The 14,302-nt window shown below is 35.9% G+C and overlaps 1 protein-coding gene and 1 long non-coding RNA gene across 3 annotated transcripts in view; both read left to right on the plus strand.

The window, feature by feature from the left end:
• The first annotated feature begins 3 nt into the window (after window positions 1-3).
• Window positions 4-4,698, plus strand: LOC140922098 (uncharacterized). The gene is made up of 2 exons (XR_012164072.1): window positions 4-1,946; window positions 2,040-4,698. It is a non-coding gene; the product is annotated as an uncharacterized lncRNA (long non-coding RNA).
• Window positions 4,699-6,262: 1,564 nt separating this feature from the next.
• LOC140921804 (uncharacterized) overlaps window positions 6,263-14,302 on the plus strand; it is a 38,004-nt gene continuing 29,964 nt past the window's right edge. For both annotated transcript variants that reach the window (XM_073371805.1, XM_073371804.1), the window contains exons 1-3: window positions 6,263-7,474; window positions 8,285-8,508; window positions 9,706-9,980. In XM_073371805.1, the coding sequence (XP_073227906.1) occupies window positions 6,351-7,474; window positions 8,285-8,508; window positions 9,706-9,980 (1,623 nt within the window). In that variant the 5' untranslated portion in view covers window positions 6,263-6,350. The remainder of the gene's footprint in view (window positions 7,475-8,284; window positions 8,509-9,705; window positions 9,981-14,302) is intronic.

The raw sequence follows: 14,302 nt of genomic DNA on the forward strand, positions 1-14,302 counted from the left end.
TGGGGAAACCAGTGGTGGTGGTAAAAAATTGTTGGCTGTTTTCTCAGGCTACAAATTAATGGTAAGCAATATAACACTGTAAATAATCCACTTAGCTACAGAGGGATCCCTTAACTTTGCCATCTTGTTAAGTGACCTTCTTATCGCATGTTCCCATTTCGTATTATGAAATGACCACCCACTATAAACGAGGAACAGTATTCTATGAAGTATTTGATTATTTTGAGATGCTGTGGAATGCAAGCTGTAAGTTCCTTGAATAGCTCCAAAAAACAGTTTTTTTCTTAAAATTTGTTAATTGTTTCGTCATCATTAGGGTTTGGGTTATTTTTACCAAGACAACTGGATCCTCAAACGCTGTTTTATCAGATTATCATTTCAAATATTATTACCGGTAATTTTGTTCTAGTCATTCCAGAGTTCTCTTTCTGTTCCCATAGAAAGAGGTCCTTAATCCTGTCATAATCATATGATAAACGAAAATTCAAATTACAGGATAGAAAAAACTTTTTAAACACAAGCTTTCAATTCCATTGCAGAATCTTTATCAAGTTGATTTAGATAACACAATAGAATGGAAAGCTTGTGTTTAAAAAGTTTTTTCTTCTATCCTGTAATTTGAACCTTCGCTTATTAGTTTTCTTTCTGTTTCCTTGCTGGGTAAAAGCCAGTTTTTTAGTACGTAAGTCCACCGTAATCACTGATAACATTTCCTTCTGATGTTACTTCAAGCTTATGAAATCTTATAGTGATAATACTTTTATCAGTTTTGCTTGGTACTGTTTATATCTCGGTCTCTGATTTTAAAACCAGCATTTTACCAGGAAATACTGAGTATAAATGAAAGCCTAATAAATCAAATTGTGTTCATTCAAATGAAACTTTTCCTAACAGTGAAATATTTTTTGCCACGCCCTCTTGACTAGGTCTAGGTATTCACTTTGATCATTGGTAGAAGTGACGGGTTCCCTCTGTAGTTACCTAATTGAAAATGAAATTTGTTACCCATCTGTATTATAATTTATAATGTCAAGTGTACAGCTGGACTAACACTGCAATTATTATAAATCTAGACATCCTGTAAGCGTGTGTAAAAAACAATTCATGAAACCTTTTACTGACTAAGCCGCTATTATAGTGCTGTGTTTGAGTAGTAAACCCTTAAAAAGACTGTCAGCTGGTCTGATCAGTTCTACATGACATTTTACAGGAAAAGGCTTCTTGCTGGACAGTAGCCTTAGACCTTATGTCTGTTAAGGTCAATTTAGACAGTAAAACGTTTATGACAAGCAATGTGCTTGCAGCATAAGACCATTGCATAAATAAATACTGTACTTATGACCATCGAGGATGTGCTCTTAAAATATGAAAGGGACCCATTGCTCTTCACCTGAGAAATCCAGGGTGCCTAGCATATGATTTTTATGAACGAACTAAGATTTCCTTGTTGCCTAAGAGCTGTTAGAGCACAGCCCTGGAGGTCATAAGTTCAGATGAGACAAAGTTATACAGTCTAATGTGATCTTAATCAAGGTATCTACTCAACACGATCACACTGAAGGAACTGTTTTAGCCTTGTTTTGATATCATTCTGGGTACTGTACACAAGGAGGTAGTTTCTGTAGTAAATTTTCTTGAAAATACAGAGGGAAATAGTGTTGTTTCCTCTACATATTTTTGTCTTTAGATTATTCCCAGTGGAAATCTTAGTTTTCTTGACACTTAACAGCCAATAGACGGCAACCTGATTTTATATTCCTTTCCAGATGTAATGGTCTCTGTTTTGAGTCCAAACTTTGTTTGAGTTTGCAGTGAAAGTGGGTCCTGTGTTTGATAAGAAAGGGACTTGACTGGCTTTTCTTGAAAGCCATGTATCTTGTCCTTAAAGTTGAAGCTAGTTAACCAAAAACCCTGAGTGTCCTATTTACAATTTCAGATTAACTTAGGTTTCTGGGAAACTGCCCACCTACCCCTCCCCTAATCTAACATTTTGCCCCAAGTGAGACGTAAATGTTAACGTCGAGTTAGGGGAGGGGTAGGTGGGCAGTTTCAATTGATCCACAATTTCCATTTTCAAACTTTGTGTTAGAAATTCAGAGCCCTTCGTTTATCGATAAAACACGCTACTTTTAGTTTTCTCAGTTCCCAACATTTATTTCCAAAATACCTTCTTTGATGAATGTCAGTGTTACTAAAGCAAAGCTATGACATGTTCCGTGATTCTTTGCATGTCTCTGCGATACAAAAATTCCTTTTCTCTTATAAAGATAATTGCAAGAACCATTTTACAGCTTGCTGAGTCATGATTTGCAATCACATAGCAAGTGATAACAACAGTACTTTGTATTCGTTATTTTGACCGAAAGTCCTACAGACATAAAAAAACTTTGATAGTAGAAGTCTTTCAGGAATGCTATTGTGTCATGCAAAACCAACCCGATCAAGATGAGTTTCTTGCATGGATGCTATAGTGGCTTAGGCAGTCATCTTGTCCGATAGTTAATTTTGTAACATAATTAGCATTCCAGGAAGACGTAGCCTGTATCAGGCGTTCAGATAGTGGAGTGCAGGAGAAAAATTTGTCCCCCCCGTTTTCTCAGTGTACAATTTAACTCCCTCCCCACTGACTGCCACACTCTACTATCTGAATGCCTGGAACAGGCTAGAGACAAATTGTTTGAACCATGTAATTAGGAAGTTACTTACCATGGTAATGTATTCTCTGTTTGCAATTTTCAACCATAATTAGAATTTGTTTTCAAACAGCACAGCCCAGACCTGACCTTCATTATTCAATTGTACTAAAGTTTATTAGGAAAGTATTTGAATTGGAGTTGAATGATTCTTGCAGTGTTGCATCAGACAAATGTTATTAATAGGTTCAGTATTTTAGGAAGTTATTATTATTTTATTACGTTTTGGTAATATATATATATATACATATATATTTTAATTATGAGATAAAGAAATTTTAGGAAGTTCATGTTTTATAGTTTTGTATAAGAATGTAGTAACAAGATTAATGTTTAACTGCTAAGTGAACAAATAAGATTTAATTCAGTGTAAGCTGAAAGTTAATATGTGGAAAGACTTCTTACTGAATGCAAAATCCTTTTAGTCTTGATCTTTCAGTTTTTTTATTTGATGAAAATGCCTTTCTTGTTTCCCTGCAACAGGTTAATGGGGCCGAAAAAAGTTTAAGTGAAGGCCAAAATTTTGTCTTAGTCATGAACGTTATTTGTTTCTTTTGAAATACCTTTTTTCATGAGTAATTTTAGAGGCCACATCTTTTGAATCTGTCCTTGGTACTCTAACAGACTGGGAATGTGATCATCATACGTTTCTGGGAAACTGCCCACTTACCCCTCCCCTAAGCTAACATTAACACTTACTTCTCACTTAAGGCAAAATGTTGGCTTAGGGGAGGGGTAGGTAGGCAGTTTCCCAGAATTGCATAATGATTCGTTAACATTACCTTTACCAACCAATCCAACCCTCGTTTTAGACCTTGTATTTGAATTTTATAATGACATGAAATGTTCAGGGAAAATTGGATTGATCAAGACTTTAAGGACAGTGTTCTTTTTTAATGTTCTATCTACATATAAAAAGTCTCTAATGTTTGTAAATCTGATAATAAATCTAGTTCTTTTTTTCTGAAAACTAGAGAAATGGCTTTAATTTGTAGAATCGTCAGTAAAAGAATTGCACGTTCAATTGCAATGTACCTAGGACAAAACAGCGTACAGCCCACTGCTTCTCAAATACATGACTATTCTATTTTTTTTAGCCATTTTTCTTTTTTCGTTGTTAAATATTTCCGAATATTTATTTTCTACCTCTAAGAAAATTGTCAAATTTTTGCAGTCTTTGTTCTCGAAATTTCAAGCACCGAATAAGAGTTTTAGACCTGGATTCAAACCTTCAAGGCAATTCGAAATGACAGCGTTAGTTTAACAAACGTTTCTAAATTATATAGGGCATAATTTTCATTTCTCGAACGTGTTATTGCATAGTTAACAATTCAGTATTGTTTACTTTGACTCTCTCATAATTTGTTTCTTGTACTTTAATTTAATTAATAATTGGATTCAATATAATATAGCTAACAATTTAATTATGCCAATGGGCTCTAGGTAATAAGTATTTGTCTGCATATCTTCTAACTTTACTGCCGCACCAAAGCTTTATGTTTTTGTCGATTTGTTCCGGGAAATTTTGTCCTATAATTTAAGTGTTTATAACTTTGAGTGTATAGTTCTTTTTTCAGTTCTAAGAAACAACAAAAGTCGGTAGTTTTCTATAATTCTCACTACCTTCTTGTTCAACTTGGATTGTTTTTAAAATGAAAAAAAAAAGAACTATTCATCAAAGGTCTATGCTTCCATTGTATTAATTGTTTATAGCCCCCAAACCAGCTGGTCTGTGTTTGTATGTTTGTTTGTTCACAGGAACACCACACAGTTTGCGTGGTGGTCCTGTTGTCCGTCTAGAGCTCTGTTTTCAATGTCGTTGCTCGTTTCATGTGTGAAACTGCGAAATGTTATTTCTATATATATTTAAGTAAATGAGAATTATGATACTATTATCAATTAATTAATGGCGTTTTAAAATTGTCCGCGAGAATATTTGTCGAGAATTACAGTATTGCATGTTCTGGGAAGATACATGTTTAATAAATGTCAAGTTTTAAATGTTGCTACCATTGTGACTTTGATTAGGTCCAACCGTATTTCCTATAGAAGGCTCTCTCTTTAGTAATCTTCACTGCATCCAACGAAGTAGCCTTTCTCAAAGGAAAAAGAAAGTTGACATTGGGTTAGTATGGTCGATGGGTGCGAGATATGACATCATAATAGGGTCATGTAGCAGCTGCTCGGAAGAGAAGTCACCAATAGTGCCTAACCCTCACCCCAAGTAGTACTGAAACAATTGAAAGAATGACATGTCATTGTTTTCTGGGACCAATTAGGAGCAGCTCCTGATTATTTTACGGTCGAACCCCGGTAACTCGAACTCTGAAAGCAAACGAAAAACAGTACGAGTTATCGAGGTAAATTTCAGTGAAATTTGATCAAGGGAAAGGAAATTAGGTTTGAGTTGGTGGGGAATTCGAGTTATCCGAGTTCGAGTTATCGAGGTTCTACTGTATATGAGTGAGCTGTTTAAAGGAGCTACGTCACAAGGATATTGCTGTTTAAGGTCAATTCTGTGCTGAAGTCAGCACTTTGTACCTTTACCCGTCATGACCCATACACAAAATGCCTCTTTATGAAGAAGATATCAAACAGGAATTTCACCAGGGAACACTAACCACAATATTTGTTGGTGATTTTTGCAGGAATGGCATGAAAACCTGAGAAGGTTGTCCCAACTTTTTCAAGTTTCAATCGGTGTCCATCCGTTTTAAAAGACGATAGGAAACAGTTTTTTAGTCTGCTACACAGCCGTTTTTAGTGTCAGAGCGTTGCGTGACGACACTACAAACGGCTGTGTAGCAGACTAATCAAAACTGGACCATTATTTTTATTGATGAGAAGACAAATTTTAGCGTTATAAAAAGATAGCAAATAGCTTGACATAGCTCCTTTGAGGTACGAAAGACAACGCTAAGTCCAACGAAAGTGACTTCCCATGATCAATTTTGCGAACGCCCCTCGCTCTCGTGTCTGCTTCCGTGTGCTGCTCGCGCGTTATTTTCTCGAGATCCCAAATCGAACAGCTTGCTCTCAGGCAATGAGTCGCACTGATGATGACTATTATAAATATGGTGCCGGGAGCGCTTGTGTCTAGGGAACGCTCGTGTGATGAGAAAGGTTTTTTTATCTTGGTTGACAAAAACATTTTGAAAATTACTGCAAGCCATTTACTCTTCATTTGATCTGGTATGCCGCAGTTAATTTTGGCATCGATTTCATCCACTGGAATTTTTTTTAGATCGCTAACGGAATGTAGCCTGCAAGAGTATCCGTTTTTTTTCGGCTCAAGTTTCCAGTTTCACCCGGGCGAAACTAGAAACTTGAGCCGGATGCTCTCGCAGGCTAACGGAATGTAGCTAAATGTCGTTTTATAGCTTTTCATTAACTATGCAACCATAGCCCAGACGCCAAACATTATTGCACAGCTGACTTGTATGTCCTGTAGCAATCATTTTTAAAGAAACCTGTGGAAAACGCGGGCTCAAACAACAATGAGTCACGCAAGTGGGTCACGCTATGTTCTGAGACAATACACCTCACCATTTTGCCTGCGTTAACAGAACCGAAACATTGTCGTCTACATAATGCTCGATAGCACATAAAGAGCAAGGGGTTTTGCTTACCAATTTCCCCTCTGTGGATGCGATAGTCATGCAAAGCTACAGAATGTTTGCAGTTTATTTTATACTCTACAGTGTGGCATGGATAGAGTTCTGTTCAGCAGCTCTCGTGATCCGAGTTTCTAAAATATCAGGAGGGGATAGGACTTCATGCCGTGTTTCGGATGCAACAAGTCCGTGCAAAACCATCAAGTTCGCTCTGGGTGCTCTTGAAGAAACCAAAAACCACAATGAAACAGTCTTCACTTTTTCCATCGAAGATAAAGTATATACGCTTAAGGAACGAGTCAGTATTACCCAGACAAGCGCCTTGAGAAACATCTATCTGAAATCGAATGACTCGAGAAGTAGGTCGGTTGTTCATTGCGGTGCACGATTTGCTGGAATTGAAGTAGGAGCATCGAATATTTACGCAAGGAATACAAGAAATGTTCATTTTGTCAACCTTGAATTTCAGAACTGTGGTAGCCCTCGCGTTGCCGCTGTTGTGTTGATCTGGAATTCACTAAATGTCGACTTCACGAACTGCGTTTTTAGACATAACACGCAAGCGGCAATAAACGCCTTTGACAGTGCGGTGGCAATTGATACTTGCCTTTTCTCGAATAACACTTCCAACCTAAAGAATTCAAGCGAACAGTACAGGAGAGGAGTTGATTCAGCGGGCGGAGGTGCCGGCTTTTTATTTCGTGACTCTGCAAATCTTAAGCTGGTCGTTAAAAATTCTATCTTCGATTCTAATGCTGCCGTGACGAATAAATCAAACGATTTCATCGCTCCGTCTTCGAACGTGACGCACTTCTCTTCGTGTGGCGGAGGACTTCTCGTAGTGTTCAGCAACAAGGCAGAAAACTGCCAAGCTTTGATTGATAATACCGTCTTTAAAAAAAATACAGCAACATACGGAGGGGGACTTTACCTTGCTAACACCAACTTGGCCGTAAGAAACAGTTTTATGGTAACAAACTCAAACTTCACAGGCAATCAGGCGGGGCAAACCGGAGGAGGTGCGCTTTTTTCCCAATGGGACAAAGCTTCTAAGATTACTACCATCTATAGAAAATGTATCTTCAGCGAAAACGAGTCACAGCGAGGAGCAGGAATGAATGTATTTCTAATGAACTACGACGTAACGCCGAATGACTCCATTCTAAGGTTAGTCTCTGTTGTGTTGAGGCTGAGCCTTTGTGTTTTAGCAAGAGAGAATGAGCCACTTCCCAGGGAGAGGGGGGGGGGGTACTCGGGATTTCAAGTGACGGGGATGATCGAAGGATATTTTTGGGTTTGAAATTTTCGATTCCGGGATTTTTTTGGGTTCGAAAATTTGGCAAGTATTTTTTTGGGTAGCTTGATTTGGGTAGGGATTTTTTGGGGGTATAAAAAAGAATCGGTAGTGCCCTGGCTGCGTAGTTCTGCGAATAAAGTACAAACAAACATGTTTTGCTGTTGTTTAATAGTTAACTATGGTGTCGCTTTACATCGCACGTGTTACACAATAGTCTGCATTTTTGGTCCAGGGATTTTTTTGGATTTTGCTGGAAGCCCTAGGCATTTTTTTGGGTCTTGACTTTTGACTCCATTCGACCATCCCCGTCACTTGAAATCCCGGGTACCCTCCCTGGGAGCCACTTAGCTCTTCTCTCTTGTTATACGCCACTGATCGATTAATTCTGAAGGTGTAAAAGGGGAACTAGAAATTGCGTATTTATGGACTGGGGATTTTGGGATTTGATTGACTGAGACTGGAACTTTTTTGGCACTGAAAACATATTTGTGTGTACTTGAATAGGACACTGAGATCTGAAGAAAATAACTCCTCCCTCCCTTGGGACGCTTTAGTTTGTGGGAGGGGACCCACGCAAAGATAGCGCGCGGCACCCAATTTTTCCTCCCGTGCAACTTGCGCCAAGTTCTAGTTCACGACATGACGGTGTTTGAAGACCAAGCATTTTTCTTTTTTCTAAGATTCGACACTGTGACATTTAGTAATAATATTGGGAATGCAAGCACCGCCATACGGTTTACCACAGCGTTGCCTTTCGCTAGAGGAGTGGACATGACACCAGAATTTATAAATTGTACCTTCAAGAATAACAACATGTCGAATTACGCACGCACAAGTCCCTTCACCAGCCAACGAGTTGATGTGAATTTCACTGGGAGGAATATTTTCCAGCAGAATTACGGAGGTAATGTCTATCGTACCACCCCTCTTGCATTAAAAATACTTGTATATGTACCTATGTCCTCACGCAACGCTCCTCCCCACTTTGTAGGGAGGAGCGTTGGTGACGACACTAAAAACGGCTGTGTAGCAGACTAGTATGTATAACGTATGATCCACAAATGTCTAAAGGATCGGATGACACTATTTTCCAGAACAATCTGCTTTCCAGTGGGTTCGGTGAAGGGTATCCGAAACTTGATTTGTTGTTCCAGCGTAGAGAGTTGTCTTTTGGTTAGCGCTTTTTCGCATTTCTTCAAACCACGGAGGCAGACCGCTGAGGGGATTTTATACAGTCCGTGTTAAATGCATTAGCCTGCGTAGCAGGCGCCTCAGTTATTCTTTTTTTTTTTTTTTTCAACAAGCCACGCGAGGGGAACACGCGAAGGGGAGAGGGCCCCCCCTGATTTTGTTTAAGGGGAGGGGGTGGCTACACACAGGCCTTAGTTTGAAGATTTCGCACCCGTTTGTTTTTCCCCTTCCCCCTCCCTTTTGCAGTACAAGTGTGGCCACCTAACGTTGCAATCAGATCTCAACATTGCTGAGGGAAAGCAAAGTGCATGGGTGCCTCAAAGAGTTTTGGCGAGGACTGTGGTCTATCTCGCCCTCTTGTCCGCAAGAACTTATGGCAATTTCAAATAGAGGCTGTATAGTGTCTAGGCCACTCGCAATTATGATGCTCTGTTATTCGCTCCGATTGATCGAAGTGTATCCTTTTTGGTCTTCTTTTTGCCATTGTTCTGTATTGAAAACTGCTATTGAATTAAAAAGGGTACAGTTTTCAAAATACCATGCCTGTGTTGAGCCTGCAGCCTTCTAAATGGTAGAAGGAAAGGGCCAAATTGGCCATTTTCTCGTTTTTCTGGAGACCATCACTGATTGCAACGCGGGATTCCGGCGGTGGTGAGACTGCAAAACAGTCGTTTTTTTCCCCATCAAAATCGGTTTAGCGTAGGCTAAAAAAGAGTCTCACACGCCCGCACGCCCGGTATCCCAGTCTCGCTCTCCGTTTTCAGCCTCGCTCCAGAACTTTTGTTTGACTGCTCGCGCGTACTTGAATACGCAAAAATACGGACTGTTTTGCAGTGTAGCGATGGCGCGGTCTAGCGGAAACACTGCAGAGATTTTTAGTACTTGACAGAATGCGTTTGTTTTTCTTTAGGTGGGGCAGCTGCCTTTCAAGATTGCGTCCTTAATGTTCACGGCCATTTGACATTTGCCAATAACACAGGCTCTAATGGAGGCGCCTTGTTTATGCGTTCGAGTCAGATCATACTGCATCCGGGCAGTACAATGGTGTTTCTAGGCAACAGAGCTCGTGGTGTGGGGGGTGCTATCTTTGTGTGGGAGCACCTGATGGCCGAGTTTATACACGTGAACAATCCCGACTGTTCTATTGCTTACAGTGATCCAAAATTGCCGCCATCAAAATGGAAGGTTAGCACTAGGGTATTTCGTAGGGTTGTTTTGTAGTTCGTGTAAGGATCGAGATAGCCTACGTAGCAGGCGCTTCGAAGTAATAGGGAACTTAAGCAACGACGACGGCGACGGCAACGAGAACGGTAAAAAAGCAATAGGTTTATCTTTGCAAAAAAACAACTTTTGCACGTGCATCACGCTTTTTTATACATTTGTTTACCTGTACCTTGAGTAGTATAGTAAATGTTGCCATCTGCATCACCCCAAATTATTTCTGTCTCAACTCACAAAGTCGCTCCTCTTGTTCTCTCATTTCATTCGTTCTCAAGTAGTCGCTCTTTGTTCGAAGAGACAGAAATAATTTGGGGTGATGCAGATGTCAACATTTACTATACTACACTGTAGTAAATTATTTTATAATATTGATAGATGAGATAGAAATAAATAAGTGAATTAGAAAAAAATAAATTTGATTTCATACTTAAAAATAAAATAATAATTATATAAGATATGTCTCATCAATCATCTACAAATAATCAACTTATGAGTTTGTCTTTGGACAAATTAAAAAAAATTTTATCACAAGACAAACAAGAAGTTAGGAAAGATTATAAGGAATTGGAAGAAAAGATGAAAGTGATTGAAAAAATAAAAAAAGTGAGAGATATTGGAAATAAAATTAAACAAGGTAAAATTAAACCAAAAAAGACTAAAGTGGTTACCAAAAAGATAAAATCATTTGAGGATTATTTTGAGGAATGTATAAAAAATAGAAAAATTCCTAAAGATACTCCAGACTATTTACGAAAAGCTCTTGAAAGAGCTATAAAAGAGTATGAAGAAGGAATTGAAGTTGAGAAATCATCTTTAAACGAATTTGCTAAAAAATATATTATAAAAGGGAAACCAGGTTATTTACCCTATCAGTTTTTTGACTATTATAATCATACTATTAAAAAATTTATTAGAAATCATCGTAATACTAAATTAAGGTTTGTTTTAGTTTGTCTTATGGAAAAACAAGAAAAATTATCGAAAGATAGTAATAAATATTTATATATTCAAGATAAATCATATTTTAATTCTAGTACTTTTAATAATTTTAAATCAACTGATGAAGAAGATATATTAAGTAATAGTTATAAAGAGATTAGTGAAAAAATATCTATTTATCAACAAAATGGTAGTGGGTGGTATTTTAAAGAAATTGTACAATTAGATATTCATACAACTGAATTAAAACCAATGAAAGGTTCTTCTTATATTCCTCTTCCAGATTGGATTATGAGAAAAAAAGCAATTGTTAGTATTCGAAATAAAGATAATAAATGTTTTATTTGGTCAGTACTTCGTTATCTTCATCCAAGAGAAAAGAATGATAGTCGATTTGCAGATTTGAAAAAGTATGAAAATGATCTTATCACTAAAGGAATTACATTTCCGATTAAAGTAAAAGACATTAACAAATTTGAAAAACTTAATCCAAATCTTCCAGGAATAAATGTTTTTTCAAATGAAGGAGAGACTATTTATCCTTTGAAAATGGCTGAGAAAGATTGTAAAAATACTATTGATTTATTTTTGTATGAAGAAGATGGTAAATTTCATTATTCACTAATTAAAAATTTTTCTCGTCTTGTACGTAGTCAAATTACCTCAAGAACATATGAACCAATTAATATTTGTAAGAGATGTCTTTGTTATTTTACAAGACCAGAATTATTAGATAAACACATTAAATATTGTTCTAGTAATAAAACATCATTTGTAAAAATGCCAAAACCAAAAACAACTTTACATTTTACTAATTATGATAAACAACTTCCTATTCCTTTTGTTGTATATGCAGATTTTGAATGTTTTACTAAACCAATGAATAGCTGTTCTCCCGATCCTAAAGATTCTTACAACTATAACTATCAAAAACATGAACCATCAGGATTTTGTTTTTATACAAAGGGTATTGTTAATAAAAGAATTAAACCAATCATTTATACAAAAAAATCAGATGATGAAGATATTGCTAAAATATTTGTAGAAAAACTTACAAAAATGACTAAAGGTATATATGAAGATTTTTATCGTAAACCAAAACCTTTAGTAATGAGTGAAAAATCAAATAAAGATTTTAATAATGCGGTTAATTGTCATATTTGTGGTGGTAAATTAGGTAAAAATAGAGTTAGAGATCATTGTCATTTTACAGGTAAGTACCGTGGTGCAGCACATAACAAATGTAATCTTATGTGTAAAAAACCAAGAATATTACCAGTTATATTTCATAATCTTCAGGGTTACGATGCTCATCTATTTATCAAACAACTTGCTAAAATAGATGGTGATCTTAGTTGTATTCCATCTACTGAAGAAAAATATCTTTCATTTTCTAAATCTATTAAAGTTGGAGAGTACAAACATATTAATGGTGATATTATTCCAATAAATTTTGAAATCAGATTTGTGGACTCATTTAAATTTATGCAAACATCGCTAGCAAATCTTGTTTCAAATTTAAACCAAGATGACTTTCATATTACAAAACATACTTTTAAGAATAATACTTCATTACTAACTCGTAAAGGAGTTTTTCCTTATGACTATGTATCATCAGTTGATAAATTATCTGAAAAAAAATTACCACCAAAACAGGGGTTTTATTCAAAACTAAATGATGAAGATATAAGTGATGAAGATTACCAACATGCGATTAAAGTCTGGAATACATTTGGTTGTAAAACAATAAGAGACTATCACGATCTTTACCTAAAATCTGATGTAATGCTTTTGGCAGATGTGTTTGAAAACTTTAGAAAAACTTGTCTCCATCATTACAAGTTAGATCCAGCTCATTACTACACATCTCCAGGACTAGCTTGGGATGCATGTCTAAAAACAACAGGACAACGTTTAGACTTATTAAATGATTACGATATGTTAATGATGATTGAGCGTGGTATTCGTGGTGGAATAACACATATATCAAAAAGGTATGCAGAAGCAAATAATAAATATATGAAAAATTATAATCCTGAAAAGAAATCATCGTTTATACAATATTTGGACGCAAACAATCTTTATGGTTGGGCGATGTCTCAGAATTTACCAACACATGGTTTTAATTGGATGAATAATATTACAGTGGAAAAGGTAATGGAAATTTTAGAAAAAACAAATGATAGTATGGCAAATACTGGTAAGAAGGGATATATTTTTGAAGTTGATTTGGAGTATCCACCAGACTTATGGAATCTTCATAATGACTATCCTCTTGCACCTGAATTAATGAAGGTTAATGGAGTTGAAAAACTAATATGTCATTTTAAACCAAGAAAAAATTATGTTATTCATTACAGAGCTCTTAGACAATGTCTTGAGTTAGGTGTGAAGATTACTGCTGTACATCGAGGAATATCATTTTATCAGTCTCCTTGGATCGAACCATATATAAGAAAAAATACAGAACTTCGAAAATGTGCTGCAAACAATTTTGAAAAAGATTTTTTTAAACTAATGAACAATTCAGTTTTTGGTAAAACAATAGAAAATATTAGAAAGCGTCAAAATATAGTACTTGTTGATGATCGTAAAAAAGCATTAAAATTATCAAGTCGTCCAAACTTTGATAGATGTACAATATTTGATCGAAATCTTATTGCTATTCATATGAAGCGGACAGAAGTGTATTTTAATAAACCAGTATATGTTGGTCAAGCAATTTTAGACTTATCAAAAACTCTAATGTTTGATTTTCATTATAATTATATCAAAGATAAATATGGAAAAAAGCTGAATTGTTGTTTACAGATACTGACAGTCTAATGTATCAGATTAAAACAAAAGATTTTTACAAAGATATATGTTATGATATAAAAAATAAATTTGATACTAGTGATTATCCAACAGATCATCCTTCTGGCATATTAACAGGAGTTAACAAAAAAGTAATTGGCTTGTTTAAGGATGAAGCATCAGGAAAACAGATAACTCATTTTGTTGGATTAAGACCTAAACTATACAGCTATAAACTTGAGGATGAAAAAGAGTTAAAAAAGTGTAAAGGAATAAAAAAAAATGTGGTAAAAAAGTCAATAATATTTGATGATTATGTTAGATGTTTATTTTCTGGTGAAAAAGAAATGAGAAAGATGAAAATAATAAGAAGTGAAAAACATGATATATATTCTAAAGAGGTTAACAAAGTAGCTCTAAGTAATCAAGATGATAAGAGACATGTGTTAAATGACCAAATACATACTCTAGCTATTAGAGAAAAATATTAGATTTAAGATGTAATAAGTAGAAATAATAAATGTCATATACAGAAGAAGAAATAAAAAAAT

This window comes from Porites lutea, chromosome 12 (genome assembly GCF_958299795.1).
Source record: "Porites lutea chromosome 12, jaPorLute2.1, whole genome shotgun sequence".
In the NCBI taxonomy this organism is placed as follows: Eukaryota; Metazoa; Cnidaria; class Anthozoa; order Scleractinia; family Poritidae; genus Porites; species Porites lutea.